The 24,555-nt window shown below is 48.4% G+C and overlaps 1 protein-coding gene across 1 annotated transcript in view; it reads right to left on the minus strand.

The window, feature by feature from the left end:
* The window catches only part of NRP2 (neuropilin 2), a 101,939-nt gene that overhangs the window by 26,649 nt on the left and 50,735 nt on the right, over nt 1-24,555 (minus strand). The window contains exons 9-14 of the mRNA XM_023510376.1: nt 24,171-24,315; nt 20,228-20,344; nt 17,073-17,213; nt 7,177-7,439; nt 5,507-5,603; nt 4,308-4,328 (exon numbers count right to left, since the gene is read on the minus strand). Coding sequence (XP_023366144.1) covers nt 4,308-4,328; nt 5,507-5,603; nt 7,177-7,439; nt 17,073-17,213; nt 20,228-20,344; nt 24,171-24,315 — 784 coding nt within the window. The remainder of the gene's footprint in view (nt 1-4,307; nt 4,329-5,506; nt 5,604-7,176; nt 7,440-17,072; nt 17,214-20,227; nt 20,345-24,170; nt 24,316-24,555) is intronic.

Consider the following 24,555-nt stretch of genomic DNA (forward strand, 5'->3'; position numbering starts at 1 on the left):
GTTGGCAGAAACTGTGGGGATCTCTCCCATGTCGATCTTAAATACCTCTGAACTCAGATCTCTAGCTGGCTGAGGTCTCAGACACTTTGCAACTTTTTGGTGATAATGCTGTTTTCTTTAAACGAAGTCTTGTCCTCTTAGTTTAAGGACTTGTGTGAGGACAAGTCCTCATAGAAGTCCTCTTGTATGCTTGGAGAAGAAAGTGGGTGAAAAACATTTTCTTCCTCCCTTAGATAAACCGACTTTGGCAGCTGTTGAAATTAATGGTAAACTTGCGGGGAGGGAAGTGTCAGGCCTCTGTGGCGGGAGAGACAGTGTGCAGAGAGAACCTCACGAAGAACGCCTCCGTGTCCCCCAGGGCAAGGATGGCAGCCAAGCAGTTCCCCGTTCACACATCTGACCTCCACACTCCCCTGCTCAGTAACACCTCGCCTGGGTCTGGCAGCTGGAGACACTGGGGGCGGGGACAAGGAGGAGGATTTGCACCACAGCTGCCTATCTGGAGGATTATGTGCAGGAACACCATTTAACCCTCTCTGCATCTGCGTCTCAGAAGCACTTGGAACAGAGACAGCGTGGGAGGAAGGGCATCGGGAGGAAGGGAATCTGAGGCCAGCCAGGCCCTGTGCCCTGGGATGGGATCCCTGACACTAGTGGACAACCCCTCCTCTGAGACATGGGCGACAGAGGGTGGGTGGGGCAGGAGAGATGGTGGTGAAGGGCAGGGTTGCCCAGGTGGTACCACGTGGTGCTTAAAGCCTGAGGCAAAGAGTCAAATGCCAGACAGCACTAGCCCCAAATGGCCTCTCTTAAGACTGCTCCCTTCGTGCCCAAGAGACAGTTTTTGATGTTCACTTCCTCCTGAAACCTGCAGAGGACTGCAGAAAGGCACCAATGACACCTAAGCGATGGGGTCTCTGGCCCTCTGAAATGGTCTGAGATGCAAAACCCACGTTCATAGCTCTTAACAGGAGACACTGAGGTTCCTCTTAGCAGCCATTAGTGTGAGGCAGTGTAGTCCTTCCTTCTCACCACCATCTCCCACAGTGCACCTGCCTGGGATTAACAGGGCTTCTAACAGGTAGGCCAGCAGACCTAGGCTGTCTGCCCCTGCTTTGCTCAAAGCCCACAGCCCCTGACATGAACAAAAACTCCAGCCTTCACAGCGAGCCACTGGAAAAATAACCACCTGGTCAACAAACTACAGCACTGTGATTATGGGCTTTATATATATTTTTACTGGCTTCTTTATTATTCCTTTTCCTTTTATTGAAAAATGAAAGTATTGAGTAAGAGGAAATAATTCATCCCCTTAATTATACCTCTTTTCGGTTCTTCCCTTCCACCCCCCCCCACACAGTTATTCATTTGTTAAAGTTCAAATCCTAGAAAAAGATACTTGACGGCACCATGTTTATAGCCACTGCTTTAAGAAAGAAAAGAAAAGAGATGAGCACCCAGGCTACGTTGTTTAAAATGTGACTCATAGTAACAACAAGAAGAGGTCCTTTTAAAAGTCACAGGACAACACAGTTTATTCATTCTCTCTTCTGTCCCCTTCTCCAGTTCTCCTTTCCCGCATGGCTTCCCATCCTTGCCTCACACCCCGGTACACAACCTAAGTATATAATACTAAGCAGAACACACGGGGCGATCTCAACAAAAAGAAAATGTTGCACGGCAAGAAATCACTAAGAGTCAGAAAATGAAAGACACTTCAAAATATAAAAAAGATCAAGAATACCTATAAAGGTCCGAAGGCCACTTGTATTGCATTTCCCTAAAAGATTCGCCCAGGGTACCTTGATCTCTCCTAAAGAATGTGATTGCTTCTGTTCCGTGGTCAATTTACAAAGGAAAAGCAAAATAACTCCACTTGAGAAAACATGCTAACAGCGCAAACGCCCATTGTTAACAGTGCTTCAGCACCGACTTCCCAGAGCTGGCCTGCCCAAACCAGATTTCTTGTGGTTTTTTTTTTTTTTTTACGTGGGAAGGCCGATTTTATGCCCTGACCAAACGACGGCTTCTGCTGTCCTGCCCTGGTGAGGAACAGAATGTGAGTCACTTGTTACGTGGAACATACATCCTCTCACAGATAAGGGTCTGCTTGAGTCAGGACACAGAGTTGCATGCTGAGGTCAGTCGGGACTCAGCCAGAAAGAAGAGACCCTCAGCACTGGGGTCTCTGGCTGCTAACTCAGAGCTCCACGTCAAATGTGCCAAGGCCATACAAGAACTGCCCATTCCCAAATCTTCTCTCGACAGTGTTCCTCGGCCAAGTCTCTCTGCTCTCTAAGACTTGGTTTCCTCCTTCCAGAGATGCCTGCCACTTTCCAAGACAACCGCGGCGGCCAGTCGGCCCACTCCGTACAACTCGTGCACTGACTGCCTTTGCTTAAGCCCCCAAAGCAGCCCACTGGGAGTGCCCTGGAAATTCTTACCTTCAAGTCACTAAGCCCTGTGTTTATTTTGGCTAAATGAGCGCTGCTGCTCCAATGAGATTTTATTTATATATTTTTTTTTACAAGAGAACATGACTGTACTGTGAAGCCTCATGGTGAGCACGGCTTCAAGGAGCGCACACGTGCCCTGGTCTGTTTATTCTCTTACAGAAGCGAAGCACTTAGCCACTGTACCTGTCAGTCATGACCCAACACGGTGCACACACAGAACGGTGCCTGCGGCAGCTGCCAACGCATCTTTAACCAGCCTTTCTGGGAGCTTTGAGTCTCAACAACCCAAACAGAGTCAGGTGACACAACATATGCAGGCCTCCCCTCACCAGCATAAGCATTACCTGGGGTCCTGAAGGTTAGAACTTGAATTCAATTGTAATCCAAGTGGTTCAGCTTGGAGCTCAGTTTCCTTCCAACATTTTGGATTTGCATTAACATGAAGCTCACACCCAGGGAGCACCAGTGTGGGTGCATGAGTACTCTTAATACTTTAAACTGCTAGAATAGGGACTGGGCATGGGGTTCAGGAAGGCAAGGAAAGGTAAGAGAGAAAATCCTCTCCAGGTAGGGCTGACATTCTCCCCTATCATCAGCCTGGTCCCTCATGGATTGTCGTACAGCTGTGGGTGGTAAGTGGCAAATTAGGAAAGATGATTTGGAGCCAGGGGGCACATCTATGTGGCGAACCAGGAATTCATCTTTTTCTAGCCAGGAACTTGACACATTAATGAGAGTGAAGATAACGGGTCTAGACGTCACATATGAAAATGGTGGTCCTTATCTCTGAAATGCTGTCACCCACAGGGTCAAGCCCAGCCTGTACAGACAACGCACAGAGACTCTCACAACTGTTGGCATCAACTAGGTCATGAACAGCCCTTGTCATTAGGTGAAGATGAGTCTTCCCAAGGGCGATATTTCATGCAGGTCAACTGCAGTATGGCATTCAGGGTGGCTCCTAAATGTTTAGAAACCTGAGCGGGACCCTCAGCAGTGTAAACTAACTGGATTGCAATGATGGTAACAAGTAAAACCCACTGTATTATAATACCACAAACATTACTGCCACCCAGGGTTAAAGGCCTCCCCCGATCCCCAACCCCAGATGAGACTGAGACAAGCATCCCCAATTATTCTCTTTCTGTTCTGCTATTTATTATGCTTTCTTAGGGAGGTTATATCCTTTTCTGATTTCCAGCCCTGCATTTAAAGTGCTCTAACTCCAGCCATCATGTGCACCTCTTTACTCCCTTTACCAGACACCAGCTCCTGAACCTGGCAACTCTTCCTCCTTCCAACTATCACACCTGTGTTCCTTCCCTGGCTTTCTTCCCTCATAAGGAAGAGTTGCCCCCCTCCTGCCACTGTACCTCAGCGAGGGTTAATTGAGACTTCTGCCTTGGTGCCCTGGAACTGGAAAGAAACCATCTTCAGGCTACAATAAATCTTTGCCATCTCATTTCACTTTTAATTTACAACTTTTTTTTTTTTTTGGAGGGGGCTTCAGTCTTCCCACAGCCTGTCCTTTCTCATCACACCTGCATTTTCAGCCTCATTGCTCTCCACTGGACAATGCAAGTCTTAAAGGTTTATCTGTAACCTATTTGTCTCTATTATAGGTTTCTAAACTTTAATTAAACAAGAGACAGTGACGATCTCAATCCCTTTCCCCACATCTACAGGTGTTGCTAGTGCCATCTAGTGGTGGGAAGGTGCGGTGTCTATATTCTCTTGTGAAATTTGTCAAATTTGGAGGTTTATATTCCCACCACCAAATTCACATCACGCAGGGAAAGGAAAAGGCATGCAAAAACAAAAACAAAAATATTTTACCTTTAAAATTCTCACCTGTAAAAGCTGAGATGGGTTCTGAAAAAAAAAACAGAAAAAAATTCAGTTAGATAAAGGGAAGAAAAAATGGGATGAATATAGGGTGAATCACTGGATGCACATGATGAGGAAGGAGGCTTCATTAGGTTTTTTTCTGTGACACTCCATGGAAAGTGCCCCACGTCCTCCACGTGTTCTAAACTGCGTCTAACACATCATCATCTCAGGGGTGAGGTAGGTGGGGGAGATTCTCAAAGTTGCTTTGGAACAAAAAGTCCTTCATAGAGTAATGGGTCCCCAAAGCATTGTAATCAGTCACTTACCACTGATTACTTTCTCAGAGCAGGGATTACTTTAGAAGCCTGGGTCCTGAGAGTTGCCCAAAGGGACTGGGGCAGTCCCAGGTGCTTCTGACATCACCAGGCGCATACATACCCCAGACTTGTGTGCCAAGAAAAGCACTTGGCAAGTTATCACAGCCTCTCTGCTGACTGAAATAGGTCCTGCTCTTTTTCTGGATTGCCCCTTGCTGTGGGGATTGCCTATGGCTGTGATGCCCTAGGGTGATCTCCTCTGCAGGAGAAGGCCTTGAGTAGATGCGTATATCTCAAGTGGGCTGTCTGCTTAGCACTTCTGACCAAGGTGACAGTTGTGGTAGTCTTCCTGTGCTGGTCACCTGGCCTGCAGTGTTTAATCCTACAACGATTCTGGGATCTTGGGCATTAGAGGTATTAGTTTTAAAGTCTGAAATCTTTTTTCATATGCCGTGGTTTGCTGCACAATTCATTCATGTAAAAGAACTACTCAGGTAATTGTGTTATCACTCTTATATAACACATATACTATTTTTGCTCACCAGGGAAAGCTTCCATTAAATCCATCAAACCTTTCCAGCACGTACAATAATTCTGACTGGCAGTTGCTCGGGTCCTCTAGCATTTTCTCTCCTAAAAGCTGGAGTTTGATGATGGGGTCTTGGCACCCTGAATCTCCACATAGTTAGTATGCTTCTATTTCTGATTGGAAACAGGGATAGAAGCCTTCCCCTCACCTCACCCCTCCTGCTCTGCACTCAGCCTCAGGTGCAGCTGCACCCACACCTCACCTCCTGTGTGGACTGGTGCAGCTCTACCACCTGTTTTGGAAAATGGCATGTGGCCTCCCCTTGTACAGCCCAACCCTTGTGTGTTATTTGAAAGAGACAGATATTCACTTACCCATGCAGTTCTCCAGTGGGACATCAGTGCTTATCCGAATGTCATCAATGGCAATCTCTCCCGTACGTCCTTTCCCTATCATTCCCTCAAACACAATCTAGAAACCGGAAGAACAAGAGCCTCCGGTTAGCTGAGCATCCTGTCCAAACACTGCAAGGATTTCCAATTTCTATTAACTGAAGCTACTCTGTGTGCTTGTGTATATTATGCACCTGGCACACATCTGTTGACCACATGGCTATAGCTCTTGAAATCTTAATTTAAAATGAGTTTGTTCAAATGACATGCATATTTGCGGGGATAAGAAAATGTAACAAGGTGATGGATCTTGTTGTCCAATAACTAGAATATATTGATTAAAAGGACCACAATCAGAGCATGTTGAAAGGGCGGGATGGAATTTCTCCAGCTATTTTTGAGGTTCCTTTCTCATAAATATTTCAAATGCCCAATCGAGGTATTTGAAAACTCAGAGGACAAGAACAGGTGGGGTAATGCGAGAAATTTAGCACACAGGTTTGGACAGACTTGTGGATAACATTGCTTTTCGGATTTTTATTATAAGTTGTCTTAGGGCTCCATTATTATAACTATGAGGAAAAGGATTTGTTTTTCCACCAATGGTTTACTGAGCATCTACTATGTGCCGGGCACAGGGATAGTAATGAAACATAGCAAGACAAGGCTCTGTCCAGGGAAGCCCTAGTAGGTGAGGCACAAATGCAGACAGGTACTTACAAAACAATGCATTAAGGTTCAAAAGTGGGAACCCAGGCAGGGTTGGGGAAGGCCTCAGGACACTTTACAACCTCAAGGGACAGTGACCGCAGGCTGCACGCAGAAGTGCTCTGCTCTGTGGTCTTCAGTCTGCCCTTGTTCTCACCCTGCCCAGGCTCTCCCTGCACACCAGCACATGTCCTCTGGCAAGCTGGGTGAGCAGCTGGCTGTCCTACCAGCCATCTGTTGCTGCTGCTCGCCTGAGGAGGAGAAGGTTAATGCCATGGCTAGTTCTCAGTCACCTCTTCCACGGTGTATCTACTCCTACACAAGCTGCAGCCACAGCTGTGCGCACCCATCCATGCCTCAGCCTCCTGCGCTGTAGGCAAAGATAATAGAACTCAATTCCCAGAGCTGTTGAGTGTTAAACCACTCGGTTAGGACGCCCTCAGGTCTGCGGGCCACTGAGCGTGCACAGCCACTGAGCGCGCACAGCGTGGGCTCCCCTTCCTGGGCTCACACTCCAGGGGACAAGTCTGGGAGGTTATTTCAATTTCCTCCTGGGATTGGGATTGGGTTCTGGGGGGCTCCACAGGCCTCTCTCTTCCCTTGTGTGTGAAGGGTTTATGTTTATTTCCCTGGCTTGGTGTCCCTTTGTCAGCCCACCTGATAGCAATCTAAAATAAAATGGAGAGAAGAAACATTTGTTGGAGATTTCAGCAATATAAAAGGCAATAGGAGGAACAAAGAACGAAGTCTGGGTGTAGAGATAGGCACATTCTGCATAACAAATAAGAGTGTCATTTAGTTGCCAAGGCAACGGGAGAAACACAATGAAAACAGCAGCGCTTAAGCACGTCCTCTAATGATGAATGGGTGGCCCTCTGAAACAGTGACATAGCCATCGCAAGATCCCCTTGGAGCTCGGCACCCAGCTCCCTTCTGCACCCCACCTGATACTCCAGGTCGTAGCTGGGCAGGATGATGCGCCCGTGCTTCCACTCGCCTCCCTGGTCCTCGCGGATGACCCAGAGGAGTTTGCTCTCCTGGCTGGCTTCCCGCACCACCTGCAGCGCCACCCCGCGGCCACCTGTGGCTTGGTACTGGAACTCCATGCACACCGGGCTCCGGGGCAGGTGGACTGGGGGGCTGATGAGCCGCGCATGCTGGCCCTCTCTCCGGCTGTCACTCTGCAGCCGCAAGAAATTCCTGTCATCTGGGGGAAACAAATCCAAACAGAGGTTCTTAGTAAATGGTTGAGAAAGTCACCGGCTCGCAGCCGTGGGCCCTCCAGGGCAAACTTAGGACTGGAGTTTGGGTATCGCTGGTTTGTTCATGTCCCTGTTCTCCAGGCTCTGTGTCCCTTCCTTCCTTCCTTTCTTTTTTGGTTTTTTTTGAGATAGAATCTCACTTGGTAGAGATGTCACCGTTGGTAGAGTGCTGTAGTGTCACAGCTCACAGCAACCTCCAACTCTTGGGCTTAAGTGATTCTCTTGCCTCAGCCTCCCAAGTAGCCAGAACTACAGGCGCCCATCACAATGCCTGGCTATTTTTTGGTTGTAGTTGTGGATGTTTAGCTGGCCTGGGCCAGGTTTGAACCCGCCAGCCTAGTGCATGTGGCTGGTACCCTAACCATTGAACTCCAGGCGCTGAGACTTCGTGTCCCTTTCTTAAGCTTCCTTCAGAGCCTTGAATAAATTCTGTCTCTTCCTGAAGCCCTCTCTCGAGTGTCCAAGTCCAATCGTTTCCTCCTGCCTGTCTCTCTGTGTTGCTTCCTTTCTATCTCTTCCCCATAGTACTCCTGGCACAGTTGCCATATGTCTTGGCTGGTCGCATATGTGCGTCTTCTCCCCCTAGATTCTAAGAGTCCAGACCCATGCCTTATTCATCACTGGCTTACCCACAGGGCTGAAGCAGTTGAATGTACTGAATTACAAGGCAACATTTACAGGGGACGAGGTGACTGCTAGGTTGGAGGGTGACTCTGGTTTATGCTTTAAGCCTCAGCAGTCTTGGCTGGGCACTGTCCAAATCCAAGTTAAAACCTTGTGTCTCCATCAGCGCTACTAGATGATGCCTGGTCTCTCGTGGCTGTGACTCAGAAGCCCAGTGTCAACTTCAAGCACAGTGAAGGTGGAGCTGAGTAAGGCGATTCTGGGGGGGCTGGCACTACATTCTGTTCCCTATCCACTCTGGGGAGTCCTGAGCCTGGGCCTTTCTCAGACAGCAAGGCACATCTAGCTCCAGTGATAAAGGCGCCTCATTATCATTAACAAAGGCTATATGTTTAGCAGAGAAAACACAAGTTTTAGGAAATTAAGGGCTCACTAATGCAGATGTTTGGAGAACGGCCCTTTTGGCTGATTGGTTGTAAATTCATTGGGCACTTATGCAGAAGACCAAGTTCTCATGCCTTGCACGACACAGGTGTAGGCATCCACACCTGCAAATCTAGCTTGTATGGGGCCATTGTGTTCACTTGTACAGAGAACAAGGTGGCATTAGAGAAGGCAATCCCACTATCTCTTTTTGGCCTTGCAGACATAGGTCCAGGTATCTACACCTGCAGATCCGACTTGTGTGGGACCACTGTGGCTGCTTGCACAGATGGTGAGGTGGCATTTGAGGAGCAAATCTCACTATCTCTTTCTGGCACTGAAACACAGGGATATCTCACACCAAACACTTCTGCAAAATGGCAGTGGTATAATTTCATCGTGTACCCCCTATGGAATGTGGGTACATCACACACCTTAGGAACGTGTTAATGTGATGCCACCTTAATCTGAGACGTGTGCTCAGAGCGTTCCTATTCGGCAGCAACTGTGAACATCCTGGGCGCGTCAGTGTGGGATAGGCTAGGACAGACTCAGAGCCCCAGATCAATACGACACTCCCTGAACCACTGGTTTGCTGCTGTTATCCTGCTGACAGCATCTTTCTGGGTGAGAGCTGAACCTGTGACAAACTTCCCATCAGGGGCCTGGAAACACCTTCTTCCTCCCCAGCTGGCCAGCTGCCTTGCCCACCTCCCTGGTTCCCCTGAGCTCCTTCCTGTAGACCCTCTGGGATTATTGGTTAAGAAGCTGCCTTTCCCTGAAGTCAGACGTGACCAGTGCAGGATGCACGTGGCGAGGTTCCAGTTTGTGCCTCCTCAACCACCCAGAGCTCCGTCTGTCTACATACCCCATAGTGTGTGACCTCTGTGAGGCCAAAGTCAGTGCAGATAGGTAACAGGCATCGACGTACAGAAGGGAATTTTAATGGTGGTGCTCTGCTGAGGGAGGAGACCCTCATGCCAAACCAGACCCACAACGATCTCGAAACCTATGCTTCCCGTATCAGATCTTATTATCACCACTATTAATGATAATAATTATAACTCATTTGCATAATGCCTCACAGGTTACAAGCACATTCACAGGCATTATTTCATCTCATCCTTGCTAAATGCGTGTGAGCTAGGACTTACTAAACTCGCTTTGCAGGTGATGGAGAAACTGAGTCTCAGAAAGGTTAAAGTGATTTGTCCAAGGTAGACAGGCTCCTTAACTGGTAGAGCCCAGGCTTGGCTGTGGGTTTTCCAGCTTTGTGTTATAAGCTCTTTATTTCAGCTGCTCGGCAGGTCCCTTGCCCCAAGTCCTTGCAATCAATCATGCTCCGTTTGAGGGGAACTGGCTTCCCCGCTGGGCCCACTGCTGCCTTTCCTCCTCTTACCTGTAATTCCCTGCTGTGCCCTCCCCAACCTGTGCCATTTCTTTTTGCTAATTCTTCTGACCGTTCTGGCACACACAACATTAATTCTCTTCTTCTCTCAATACCTCTCGCATTTATTGACCGTACCACTGATTTTCCTTATTTTTTCAGGTCATTTTCCATGGATTTTAACAAATAACCTCCCACAGGCTGGCATCATAATTTAACTGTTTCTTGTGTCTTTCTTGTCACTCTGGCCTTAAACATATAAGGGTTAATACTTTGTATTCCCCTAGACCTAGGTAGTACCATATAATACCACTCCTCCAGAAGATTTGGTTTCTGTGAATGAATGAATGAATGACAAGCAGAGATGGAGGATGATATGAGGCTATCCAATAGAAATGAGGACAGAGGGAGACCAAGTTAGCCTCTGGTAGGGAACCCCTCAGATTTAAATACTCCCTTCATAATTCCCTCTACTCTCCTGAGCCAACAGCCCTTTCAAAGGTAAAGCGAGGTAGTGATCCCCATGACCGTGGAAGCACCTGGCTGGAGAGACACTAGTGAGAACCCCTCAAATGCTCCCGCAGTCCTGGTATTTTCCCAGCTCTGTTTCCACCTCATTTATAAAGGAAACAAGATTTCAGAGACTTATTATTCAGCCTTCTTCCTTCACAGTTTCACAAATAAGACCCACTTGCTGTCTGAAAATTGCTTGGCAGAGATACTGTCACTTGTGTGAATTTACATTCTTAAGCGGCAAGGACATCGTGGAATTGTGGTTAGAATTTGGTAAGGTAAACGTGTATGGAGGTGTGAAGAACTGGCTGACTGGATTTTGTCTGGGTTTGATCTATTTACCTGTCCAGTTCCTAAAACTCCAGACATGATGAGGCCAGGGGTTTCAGGGACTGCCCCTTCCAGCACCCCTAGGTGGGGCCCCTCCTCCCCACCCCCTTCCCTCTCACAATCAGATGATAATCACCACGCATGATTTAAAGGGCCACTGCAAGACCGGGGAGTTAATGCTAGTGGCGTGCTAAGCACGAGCAGCTGAAGGATCATAATTCAGTGCTGACATCTGAGCTAATCCACCCGTGTACGGAGTCTCCAGACAAGCAGGCCTCTGGATTTCACTTAGTTAAATCATTTGTGCCACACTTGTCTGTTAAGTGCTATGAGCTCCAGGGAAGAAAGATGATATGTAAATTTAAGGAATTAGCAGTAGACATCAGTCAGAGAGATGCTGAGCTGCAAAACGCCTGTCACTGAGAGAGGCTTGATTAGAACCAGGGACATCATGAAGGAATGACTCAGACCAGGAGAAGCCCAAGGCAGTGGCGAGTGAAAGGCAGGGGTAGACATTGTACTGGGGGCTCTGGCTACTCCATCTGACAACATCTTCTCTGTGAAATAAGTAGTATTTCCTCCATTTTTACCAAAAAGGAAACTGAGGCTCAGAGAATTGAAGTCATGTGTCCCAGACCACTGCTAGAGAATGACAAAAGTGGGATTTGAACCCTAATCGGACCTCTTATCCAGGTTGGAGCCCCAGGTGAATGCTCACTACTAACCCTTTAAAACCTCAGCCTTCCCATCTGTAAAATGGAGATAATAACAGCACTACTGCATAGGGTCGTGGGGAAGATGAAATGGAGTGGCCAGGTAAAGTGCTTTGCACAGTAGCAGGGACACCGTAAGAGCTCACTAAAAGTTCTTATTGCTACTGCTGTCACTACACACACTGCCACTCACACTTGCCTGTATTGTATTTGGAAGGAAAAGTGTAATAACCTGGGAAGGCCGATCCAAGCCTCAGAAATAAGTGTTGTTTGGCCTGAGGACAGAAGGATACTGGAATAAGACTGGCTCCCCACTTCTGCCCTAACCCTGGACACCAGGTGGCCCAAAGTCTTCCAACGTGCACTGTTTGCTGTGTCTTGGGTGTTCATCCACCAGTAAATGAAATAAAATGCTGCAGGATCCTAGAACAAGAGTGGGACATCAAGGGATCACATAGAGCAGACCAGTCCTGCCTCCCAGAGGAACTGGGCCAACATATCTCTGAGAATGGCTGTCTGCCCTTTGCTTTAAATTCTCCAGAGGAGTTTCCATAGGCCAGGTCAACCTGGGTTTCTAGGCCACAACCCTAACCGTCAGGAACTTCTTAAATTCAATGTTAAGTTTTCCTTCTGTTGTTTAGGTACATTTTTTCCTCCTGTCTTTAATGGAGCACAGCCAGTTTCTGTCCTCTGACTTAGAGACATTTTAACTTGTGAAGACCCTTAGTCTTTGCTTCCCCAGGAAACGCAACCCTTGCCCCTTTAAATGTCTACTTTCCAGGGTATTTGCTCCAGGGGTGAGTTTCTGCTGACCCCTCTTCTAAGTTAAATGCTTTGGCTCTTTTAAGTCATGGCACAGAGGCACATTGAGATCAAACACATGCTATAGCTGAAGTTTGCTCTTCAGGAATCTCCTGGACTTTACGGGCCACCAATGTCAAACAGGGAAGGAGTTCTCATATCCCTCGGCTGTTGGTTACTTGATAGGGAAAAGGGTTGGCATGATGGGAGAGGGTCTACTTTATTGATTTACTTGGACCTTAAGGAAGAGCCCTTTGGATTGTCAAGAGATGGCTTGAAAATGACAACTGATTGGCTAAGAACCAGCCCTGCCTGCTGGAAGCTGCCTTCTTGTTCCTAGCTGATGGTGGTGATGCCGGCAATGGACAGCTTCCAACAAAAAGACAATGGAAAGGAAATATGTTCAGTCGCTGAAAGAGAATGAAGAAATAATGTCCCAGAGATACAATCCCTCTCCTCCTAGACCTGACATATTTGAGAGGCACTTTGCTGGGTCCTTGACTCAAAACATCTGTTGTTGCCAATGATACGGGGAAAACAATCGCATGGGAATGAACAACAGGAGTTCAAAAGGGTAAAGAGGAAGTGCACAGGACAGGCTTGTTCAGCATTTTAACCTGCTGCTGTCTCTAGCAAGGGTCTCTTGATACTTCACCTGGCAATTTACGGCTGCATCTGGCTTCAGCTGCGTGTCAGGTGGACACGTGGCTGCAGCTGGCCCAACGGCAATGGAATCAGTTGTGTCTACACCTTAACAAACCCTGAAATAAATCACCAGCTTGATCCTGCTGGCTATCGTGAAGCCAAACCCGCCATCTGTCCAACGCACACATCTCCTGGCTAGCATCTTGCCCTCCTACTAGAACAACCATCTGAAAGAATATTTAGTGCTGCAGGAGATGGAGTCTCTTTGTATAGTCATGCTTAAAACATGAGTCAGCCCTCAGCTGGCCTTCCAAGGTCAGTCTATCTCTGCTAAGGTCCTCAAATTAACAACCAGTTAAGGGAAATGTTGACTCTGGATGAACTCAGCAGGATGTACTCGGGGTTCACAACAGCCTATTTTGTGGACATTTGAGGTTGGTGTCTGATCTTTGCAGGAGTCTACCTAGGGTTGATTTCTGGTGCAGCGGCTCTCATGAAGGTATTGCTATTGAGGAAGTCTTGTCATTCTGCCCCTTCATTGTCAATATGCACACATCGCTGGGGAACTCAATCATGACTTGCCAAAATAAAAAGGGTGAGAGCCTTTCACTATTACTGTCTTTTCTACACAACCAGAGATGTTTTCCCACCTGCTTTAAAGAAAGGCCTCTATCCTCTCCTTTTCCAGTTGAAATTATTCCTTAACTATTGGCTTTCTTTTAGCCAAGCTCTTCCTGGCTTTTAATCATCCATCAGAGTGCAGAGTCCGAGAAGCCCAATCTCTGTATTTGCAGTGGCTGAGCCCCAGGCTGAGCCCCTGAGTCACATGCCCTCTTTCTGAAGACAAGTCAGTTGAACAACAATCTGATGTCTGGACTGTTTGCTGCCGTTGGTCGCACGTCACATCATCTGGGGAAGTTTTTGCCTTGGTGCTTAAAGATTGGACTCTAATGGTCCTCAAAATTGTTTATAATCAAAGTACCTGAGAATGTCTGCAGAAAGCGTGCCAGCTCCCACCAAGGGTGACACTTTCTATGTCATTATTGCTGCAGAGAAAAGGCAAAATGGCTTCTCAGAGCATACTGAAAAATGTCCCTACACAACCACCAGGGGTCAGTGAATTTGGAATGGGGTCCCCAGGGGCTGGTGTGTACACACTCCAGGCAGCTAAGCCACAAAAGCAAAAAGCTAAAAAAAGATATTGAGCGCCTTGAAGGACTATCTTGAAAAACAAAAACAGTGCAATAAACCAGTGGGTGTCTTGTCAGCCTTAAGCAACCATTACCACTCGCCAAAAGGGCAGAACGAATTGCTTACTTAAAAGGAAAAGGAAAAAAAGTAAAGAAAGAAAGAAAACATGAGAAAACACCCAAAGCAGAAAACATCTAAAGAATGTAAGTAGTTTCCACAGACACTTCTCTTCAGATGGGCTGTGTCGGGTTTTCCACACGGACATTTCCTCTCTCCTTTCCATCCTTCCCTCTATCCCTACTCCCGACGCACTCCATGGAGACAACTCCTTTCTTAACCACTTTTGTTTACCTGTGTCATAAGGGCATAAAGCACGTGGCGTGCTCCTTGTGGAAGGCGGAGTGGCGTCCTCTCTGTGGAGTGGCAGGGTTTGACCCAGGCCCAGCGCCCCCGTGAGCCTCTGCCCTGCCCCCCGCCAAGCACAGCTGCTCCTTTCTCCCAGCTGCTCCCCTCAGGGCCCCATTTTTTTCTTTTTTTGAGAAAAAGAAAGACCACCCTAAACAGAGGGGCTTTCTATCTTCTTCTTAAAGCCTCATATCAAGTTTTGTGAGAAAGAAAATGGGACACACAGAACACGGTTTCTGAAATCATCAGGGGATAGTGAAAGGGCTCCGAGAACAATGTTAGGATTCCGTTTCCCGGAGGCAGGTTACAAGTGCCACTTTCCCAAACTTCAGGGATTCTTCTGCAAAGGAAAATAATTATTTTCCTTCTCGGTATCTTAAGGGAGGGAGCACATTAGCTCTCGCAGTTCCTGATGGCCCTGATTCTTTCTGTGTTCCCATCCATTCAGCCCAAGTTTGGAATTCTGCCTGTTCTGTGGGCTTGCTCTGAAAAGCCCTCCCAGACCACAGGGTGTAATGAGTCAACTGGAAGGAGGACGAGGACTAGAATTTCAGCCAGTAGCCAGGGTGGACTGTTGGGGCGCTCAGGTGAAGGTCAGGACTGGGTGAGGAGGGCGGCAGGGGTGAGCTGGCGAAGGGACAGAGGCCCAGGCCGGGGCTGAAGGGAGGTAATGTAAGCTCTCCCAGAACTGCCACTTGCTAAGTGGTGGCCTCTGAGCCCGGGCAGGGCTGGCTTCAGATGCTCCTAGAGAAAACCTGCTTAGAACGGTGCAAGGGAGGAGGCCAGAATTATTAGAATGAACCTGAAAATGGCCAGCTAATCTGCCCCGCTGTGAGGGCTCAGGCTGCAGCCCTCATTCAAAGTGCCTCTGGCAAGCAGCCCCCTCACACACACACCTTACAGACACGCACACCCTCACACAGAAACCACAGACACACACGTACACACTCTGTGTACACACCCGTACACAGACCCCACAAACCTCCTTTACATTCAGATAAAAGGTGGGGGTTGGGAAAAGCCATGAATTAATTGGACCCAGTCTCAAAGGAGAGGAAATGAAATGAAAAATCCAGCCTGGGTTATAAAAATAAGTATTTTTTTTTCCCAACGTGCAGGAGGCTCATTATATTAATTAAACATTATTGCAGTGAACGAGAGGGGGGAGGGTGATTAAGGCTGGGACTGGGGTAAGTGTTCTCTCCTGTTGCCCGAGGCCGTGGTGATCTTCAGATATTAATCTCTCTGAGCACTCAAATGCTGAAGAGATAAACACTTGAAATATGAAAATGTTTTTCTCCAGAGCAGACGCTGTGACCCTCCAGGAAAGCCAGTGCAGGCTGTGTCAGGAGACCACCCGAAGTGCTCTCTTAGCCTCTGTCCCACAGCCACCCCTGGGGACAGGGGCCCTAGCCAGTCCTGAGGAGGAGTAGGGAGGGGCCCTGAGGAAGTCTGCAGAGGGGGGGTCCCTTCCCCTTGTTACTTTCTAGCCTTTTCCCATTGCCCATTCAATGGCAATGTTTGCTCTATGAAATTTCCAGAATTAACCCCTTTCCTCTCCAAGGCTTCTGGAGTTCTAAGGTAATCATTATTAAAAATTAAATTATATAAAGTCACAATTAAATAAATTATACAGAAAACCAAAGGTAACAAATACTCAAAACTCAGTTATCTTATTTTACCAGTCTGCTCCTGAGGTCACATGTTTCTGCCGTACCACACTGCTCAACCCCACCTCCAATGGTGTTGTGTGGGTCGCTTAAACTGAACCATAGCGAGAGTATCTGCACCACCCCAAATGGCCAACCTTGCAAAGCAGGGTTTAGTTTGTTTGTTTCAATCCCTGGAAAGCCTGTTGATAAACATTTACCAGAACGCCACCGTTAAAACATGTGTCAGTGGAGATAGTCGGCAACTCTTGCTTCTACCCATTTAGAAGGGCCAAAGGCAAGCTCTCTCTGCCCATGCATCCAGGAGAGGCTTCTGAAATCTGCCTTTCTGAAACTAAAAGGGTGGGCTTAACAACATTTCAAGGACTGGCAACAATGTTCTTCCAGAGGCCAAGTGCCGGGCAGCTCTGCTGGACAGCATCTCAATCCCTCTACTTGGTTTGCTACAGAATCAATGACATCCTCAGGGAAGTACCAGTCAGACTGAAGGCCAGTGGTTTCCCAATGAGCTCAACATTGACAACAGGCTCTGTGATGGTGGCAGCCAATGCTAGCTCTGAGACCAAGAGGAGGTTGCCTTGTCCTAGCTCCTAGCTAGCTCCTAGGACTTCCTAGTTGCTCCTTCTGTCTTGCTTTCATCTTGGCCTCCCTTCCTCCCTCCCAGCTTCCAGGCTGTGCTGTAATTACAAGAGAGGGCTGGGAACCACCAACCGGCTATTCTGCCAGGTGACGTCTTAAGCAAAGACTGTGGTGGTTTGTGGGCAAGGAGCAGAGAAGCGCTCTGTGGTGGGCTGTGAAGCTTGCAGGGAATGGGGCTGAGAAGCGAGGAGCAGGCTAGTCTTAACTCTTTCGTCTCTTAACTCACAGCTGGCTTACCTGGGAATGTGCGGTCATTTGGGCTGGAGCTGCTGGTCCAGGTGCTCCGGAGCCACTTGGCATGGTCATACATCCAACCACAGGACTCTTCCGGGAAATCAAAGTTGCAGTTGAATCCTGAAGGGAGCTGCAAATCTTTGTCTAAAAGGAGGGGAGGGGGGAAGAATCCAAAGGAAGGCAAATGAAATGGGTTCAGAGAACAGCCACAGTGGTGCTATTTAAATGGCTGGCAAGGCCTAAGTGGAGTGCTGAGAAAGAAGTGGCTCCCTTTGCTTATTCATTTAACTCATCTTGGCGATGGCTGGCTGTCGGGTCAGACTTTGGTCTCATCCTTCCCAGGCACGAAAGCCAAGTCTGCCAGTGGTTCCCATAGTAAGCAATTATAAATGAGGCCACCAAACAGCTTCAGGCTCTAATCAGCCTCTTCTGTCCACCTCAGAGAGCAGACAAATGTGAAAATTGCTGTCCCCTAAAAGCCAGAGAAGAATGTCTCCCTAGTGCCCCAGTGGAAGGCTGGCTCCCAAAAAGAGTATTATCTCATCTCCTGCCAACCTGGCTCTCAGAAGTGCTGGGCAGCCTGTTAGCATCCAGAAAGGCTGAAATGCCTGGGAGGTTCTGGCCAGTGAGGAGAAAGTGACCTCAGAAACAAGGAAGGCTTGTTTGCTACTCTTCACCTCTTTGTGATCCGTCTCTTATTTCTGAAGACTGGGACGGTTTGGCCTCTCCATGGGGAGGTATCACTAGGCGGAAAATTTAGCATGTTCGTAGCAAAACAAAGAGGCCGGACCAGCCGGACACCCAGCTCAGTGCTGACCAGGAGGAAAAATAATTTCGCATAGTGTGGAGTCCCTGAAGGCTGGGATCCCAGGAAGGCAAAGAAAGCTCTCCCTGGGGAAATCTAACAAGTGGCTCCACGGTGGCTTGTCCTGTCTGCTTTGGTGGCTCACCTGCCTGAGCCTGAAGACTGAACCAAGAGAGTTTCTTTTGAGGTTCCGCCCAGCTCAAAAATCCAGAGTGAACTAGTGCCAAGTATGTGATTAAGTGGGGGCGGTGTGGAGGTGGGGAAAGAGGAAATGGGAATCCAAATTTGGACGTTTGCCCACAGTGGCTGCAGAGACAGCGGAAAAGTGGTGGCTAACGCTGGCAGCAGGGAGGAAGTGGGGTCTCTGGCCCTCTCGTTTCCCTTCCCAGGTTCCCGGAGAGGAATTTCCGTGGGGAAGGCTGAGCATGCAGGTTAGGAAGTCTGAAAGGAACAACAGACGGGTAGAAACAAATTGCTCACCATGGGGGTGAGGAGGGCTCCCCTCTAGGGGACAGGGCACTGCGGATTGCCACCTGCTTGTGCTTCCCCTTCCCAGGAGAGGCTATTTAGCTTTGCCCACTATTGGCCACAGTCAGCTCAAGTCGAGGAGAAACACATGGAATCTATTACAGAAACTCCAACCCCGTGGCTTGGAAAAGTCAGCTCGTAGCCCTCACCATCCCTTTCTCCTGACAATTTCTGAAATTCTATTTTTCCCTTCAAAAACACGGAGTAATTCAATATACTATAATTCCTCCCTAATGTTTACACGCATACTGTATATCTCAGGAACCAAATTCCACAAAAAGATCTTTTGCAAAAAGAGAAGGGAGGAACCATCAAAGAAACCTCAAATGAAACAAACCACTCTAAATGGGAAAATTATATTAAAAATAAACTTCTGAAATTTTGCAGCAGAACCCTTCATTTTTCCTTGGGACTGTCATTTCGGTAGAACCTCGCACCCTTTCCAACCCCCATCCCCTAACAGGGTAACTCTGTGAATCCAATACCGTACATTAACTCCCTCTGCGTTCTACTTTTGGCTCGCAAACTATCTTAAACATGTCTTGGAAGATACTCCAAGTCTCTTTCTTCTCTTCATAAAACAAAAACAAGTTCATTAAAATGTCAGAATTCTGTATTCAACTAACCCTGACCAACAGTGTCCCCCACCCACACCATATACAAAAGCACATTCCCAGAAGCATATGCATTAAATTATCATTTTTCAGTCATGCAACTTCAGCATTTATTTTTGGCTTTCCTCCCATTCTTCTTTGTAGCCACTTTTTGGAGTCCTCCACTTGATCAGGGCCGTTCCTCATACTGTCTAACAGCGAGTAATGTCGCCCTCTCCCTATATCTTTATATCAAGTCTCTTTGCCAATCTTCTCTCATTTTGTTTAATGAACACTTAATAATGATCAGTAATTTACTGTAAATTGACACTGTCAAGGTTAAAATTCTAGCCCAAAGTGCCAGGTGTTCCCAAATTTGTGGTTTATTAGGAATGCCCCCATACTTGGTGACCTTAGCAGTATATGATTTAAAATATGACTTACTTCTGGGCTCTGCCAGCTTTTGTTTTTACCTAACTTGGATATGTTCCTAAGATGAAGCAGAAAGGAAACAGATTTCCCGAGTGGTGAGACGGATCCAGGCACGATGGAGAATGGGTGAGGACGCCTTTTTCCACTTGCACCTTTGTCTCTGGCCTGCTCTCAAGTCATGGAGGGTGCAACGTGCCTGCTAACTTACAGAATTATCACTGTCACACTTCCTCACATCAGCAGTGGTGAAAGACACAGGGAAATTAGGTCATGGTTAACTGATGAATTAACACAGCTATCATATTCTGTGGGCCAAAGCACCCTGATGACCACCAGGTCGTTGCTTGGCTTTAGCATAGAGACACAGCTTGTCAGGGAAAACTGTCAAAGCTGTGAATGATAAGGATGTGTACGGCTTCCTTTTAGCACAGTGGTTCTCAGCCTGTGGGTGGCGACTCATAGGAGCTGTATTAAAGGGCCGCAGCATTAGGGAGGTTGAGGACCACTGCTTTAGCAGGAGAAGCATAGCAGTGAAGGCATAACAAAGAGGCCTCTCAAAGGACTTCTCTTTGGAGGCATCCTCAGCTCAGTGAGGACCGTGGGTTGACACCTGGTTGTTACAGTAGTAGTATCTGAATGTTTCTAGATTGGTTGTAAATTGCCGCTGCTGCAAGCCCCTGAGTACCTGCACTTCCTGACCTCTCCTTAAGATGTCCTAGATCTTTGACCTGAGAGATCCCCAGGTGGCTGCCAAGCCACAGGCCACCCTAGATCTCATATATCCCCACACCAGTCCTCACCATCCTCAAAGCTGCAGTTTTCCCCACACTCCGTGGTCTCCTCATCAATGGGGTACGGGGTGGTTGTCTCCTCGCTCTTCACGGTGGGTCCCAGCGTCTCTACTGTGGGCTTTGAGTCTGTGTGAAGGCAAAAAAAGAGAAGGGGGTGTTGCGGGAATCTGCACTGCAACCCAGCGGGAGGGAGCGGCCAAAGATGCAGTTTCCTCTGTAAACGTGGGGCTTTTAGAGAAGGAAAGCCAAGATGCACTCACATGCACAAACCCCCGAAGGCAGCTCTGTGTGCTGCCGTGATGTCAGGAGCGTGGCCTAAGTTGAATAAGAATGGCTACAGACACGAACTCAGGATCTTCACTCCAAAGTAGAGGCCTGGTGGCCAGCACAGAAGGGGCCAATGTGGAGGTGGGTAGTGCGTGATGCTGGCAGGTCTGAGCCAGGCTGTGGTTGGTGTATGCACTAAACTGGATGAACAGGAATATGGAAATAAATGAGTTCAGACTCTACTTGGTGAGAGTAATTTGGGGCTGTGCCTTCAGGTCAGGGTGTGGCAAATTCAAAGGTTTCCTGGATCCAGTCAGCTCTGACGAGCCGGGAAGCAGACTGGGGGTTGGGGAGAGGGGAAGATGTGGAGGAGGTGGTGGCGATTGGGATCTTGCATACCTGGGTTAAGGGAGGCTACCGTGACTGGGTCCAGAAGTTTGGGGCCTAGTAGGTAGATGGCCCATTGTGGCCACATCTTTTAAATTCCCCCCCTCCCCACCCCTGCCCCAGAGCAAAAATCCCTAGGTGAAATCTCCAGACTCATGAATGTTGGCAACTTATTCAAATCGTCATCATGAGTAGCTTGTCATAAACCTTGGTGAGGCCGAACCTGGCTGCAGGCAGTGTTTCCACCTTAGTTCCCGGTGATTCATTCACCCCTTCACTGGCGTATTTGTTCACACCAGTCATCCATTCAGCAACCATTTAGGAAATGAATGGAGCTATGAGTCAGGTCCTGGGTGGGGTGAAAGGGGTTCTGGAAAGGTGTTCAAGTCCATGTGTTTTGGGTGTGTCTTCATCTCAAGACCGTCCTCCAACAGAACGCCCCCTAGAAGCTGGTGCATTGTTCCCCCCATTTCTATAGAGCTCCTTGGCACCATTGTATATATGATTAGGGGCCTTTGTCAGGCACCCTTCAGGATACCATTTAATAAAGCCAGGAGCTGGAGGAAATTGCTAAATACGCTGAATAGCTTTTTCACGGTCGACTTCCCACCTTTCTGCTATTAAATACTACGCACATAACCTTTCATACTTCCCTTTGCTGTGTCTGCCTCTTGCTCACAGTAAATAGCAAATAACCTCGAAGCGTCCTAATTTGTAAGTTCAAATTTGTCACTGTGACATAGAAACTCAACTGTAAAGCAAACTACGGGCGGCAAGGCAAGACGTAATCATTTGAAACACAAACAAACCAACCACCAGGTGAAGCAGCCCTGTCAAATTATTTAGCCGCAGCATCTCAAACCGGCCCATTATTTTTCCTGTTATCCTTTGGTTGGGAATGAAGAAGTGAACCAAGGGTGAGTTGCAGAAATGAATGGAAATTTGAAAAGCAAACAAAGCCCCATGACCTATGGAGAACAGTTTCTGGTAGCCAAATGGGCCAGAGGATGGATGTCAGTAATGTTAAATCCAGGGGCACAGGGGCCTGGCCAGGCAGGGCGAGGGCAGGGCGAGATCGTGGAAGTGAAGAGGCAGCAGCACAGAGGCCTCCATGTTTAGGCTGTGTGGACTGCGTTTGCACTGGGCGCTCCAAGGTAACTGCCCATCAAACAGCAACGCTCCCCCTAAATTGAAACCAGATGTCAGAGACTTCAAAGGGAAGGAGGCTGGACAGAGGGTAACGCTCCTCAACTCTGATCTTCCGAGAAATGGCCGGGCTGAGCTTTGAAATGAGAAACCTGTTACTGACCATCACCAGTGTAATTGGAGGCAGGTTGGGGTTGGTGGGCAATGAGGGGAAGAGGTCATTAGCAACTGTCCAGCTGCCAAAAAGCAGGGCAGGCCAGGCAAGGCAGGACAGCGAAGGGTTGAGGACAGGAGGGGAGTAGGAGCCAGCCCCAATTGGGTAGCTTGGTGACCTCTGGCGAGAGGCTTCCTCTCTTTGGGGTTCAGTTTCCCTGTTTATGAAAGAAGACTTGGCTTAGGTTTGTGATTTTTTTTTTCTAACTGTGTGTCATAAGTAGGTTGTGGAAGCAACTTTGTAGGTCATGACTAGCATTTTAAAATTGTGGACAACAAGATTTCAGAGTGCACTCACATGGCCAGGTGAGCACTGCTTTGAGGACCTTTTGATTCAGGTACATTTATTCACTGTAACACATTTGCTGGGTGCCAGGCAGCAGTCTGAACACATCAGATCCATTATTTTATTTAATCTTCATAATGAGGCCAGGGCTGTAGATGGACTACTGTCATCCCTATTTTTCAACTAAGAAAACTGAGGCACCGAGAGTCTAAGTAACTTGTCCCAGGTTATGCAGCCAACAGTCAGCAGAGGCAGGACTTGGACTTGGCCATCTGTCTCCAGAGTCCAAGCACTCAGCGATATCCTACAGCCCATGTGCACAAACATGTGTGAGTGCTTGTGTGTATGTGTGTGTGTGTGTGCTGGTAAGAGAAGCAGATTATGATATAAATTTACTTTAAATTGTGGATTATGGTGAAAAACGGGTGAAAGCCGCTGGTCTATAAGCTCCTGAGCCCCCCATAGCAGTAAGCCCTTGATGCCGTAAATGAAGCTAGCTTGTATTGCGGGGAGGATTCCAGCACCTGCAAGAAGACAGGTGCCTCACATTTAGCAGCTTGCAGGGAACCTTGGCCTCACCCCTACGTGATGGGGAAAAGTGTCTTCCTACGAAGATGTGTTCACTGTGGCTGCCTTCAATTCAAAGGTGAGGAGGCTAATTTGGACGCCATTCCCAGCCTGTGTACCTCGACAGGGCTCCTCTACACGGCCATCACCAGCACACAGGCAGCACTTTTCTCCCTGGGAGCCAAAAGCACTTCCCCAACATGCCCTTATTAATCCTTCACACTATCCTGCTGGCTAAGCTGGTGACAGGTAGGGCACCAAGAACCGGGATACCTGGGGCCCTGGTGGGGAGGGGCAGGACTGCTCAGCCTGCTGGCACTGGGCTCCAGCCCAGCCCCTAGAGGCTCCCGCAGGCCCGTTTTGGCAGGCAGTGAGTGACCTCTGGGTGAAAGCCAGTGCCCGCTCTGCCCAGGGAGGAGGGCCGGTGCCCAGAGGCAAGGTGAGGCTGACACAGAAGGGTAGGGCCTTTCCTCAGAAACAAGGACAGGAGGGCATGTTGTGGGCCCTCATCTGGGAGAATGAGAGGTGCCCCCAGGGCTGTGCCACCTGGCAGGGCAGAGGTGAGCAAGACTCTGCCTCACGCTGGGAAGGACTCCTGCTCCCACCAGCTCCCGCAACAGGGTTCCTCCCGAGCACATAAATGCCTTTTACAGATGTAGCTTCGAAATGAAAATGAAGTCTCTTAGCCACTGACATCTGGCGTCCAGATTCAGACATTAAACCGATTACTTTATTATCATGAGGGGTTTTTTCCTTCCCTAAATCAACAGCCACAGCCCTCTGGCCTGAAGAGTCAGGGTCTAATTGAATTTGGGTGGGTGGTGTGTGGTTAAGATTTGTTTCTGAGAGACTCGACGGGTTGGAGAAGTGAAATGATCCTTTAAAAAAAGACAAAGCGCATCCCTTCAGAAACTGTCCTGTGGCCAGAGGCTGCAGTCCCCTGCTCTGAAGCCTGGGAACTTGGCAGTGGTCTGCAGCTTCAATGGGACTGGGATGGCTGCCCCTCCCGACGGCCTCCCCCAAGGAATCCCTGGATGGGTCACAAGACCATGTGGGGGACACTCAAGGAGAAAAGCGGGTCCTTACCTGTCCAGTCACAGCCCAGCACCTCCAGACGCATCCCTATCCCTGCCGGTGACCACCTCTCTGGGTACACTCGCACATACTGTGCTGGCACGGGCTCGAACCTTCGGATGTCAGGGGTGTCGTAGTGCATGCTTCCTTCAAACAGCTGCAGGGAGGCAGACGGCTCAGCCCTTCCGCCAGGGCACCCCTCCCCACCCCCCTTGTCCTCCCCTCCCCTCCCCACTCCCCTTGTCCTCCCCTCCCCCTTCTCCTCTCTATCCCTCACATCCAACTAGAGAGGCAGCCTCAGAGGTGATGTGTGGTCACCAGGACACTATGATCGATGGGAGCCTCATTTTCAGACCAAGGTTTTTATTCATTTGGAAGGACCCAGATTATAGAAAAC

This window comes from Otolemur garnettii, unplaced genomic scaffold (assembly GCF_000181295.1).
Source record: "Otolemur garnettii isolate 467f Iridium unplaced genomic scaffold, OtoGar3 scaffold00013, whole genome shotgun sequence".
In the NCBI taxonomy this organism is placed as follows: Eukaryota; Metazoa; Chordata; class Mammalia; order Primates; family Galagidae; genus Otolemur; species Otolemur garnettii.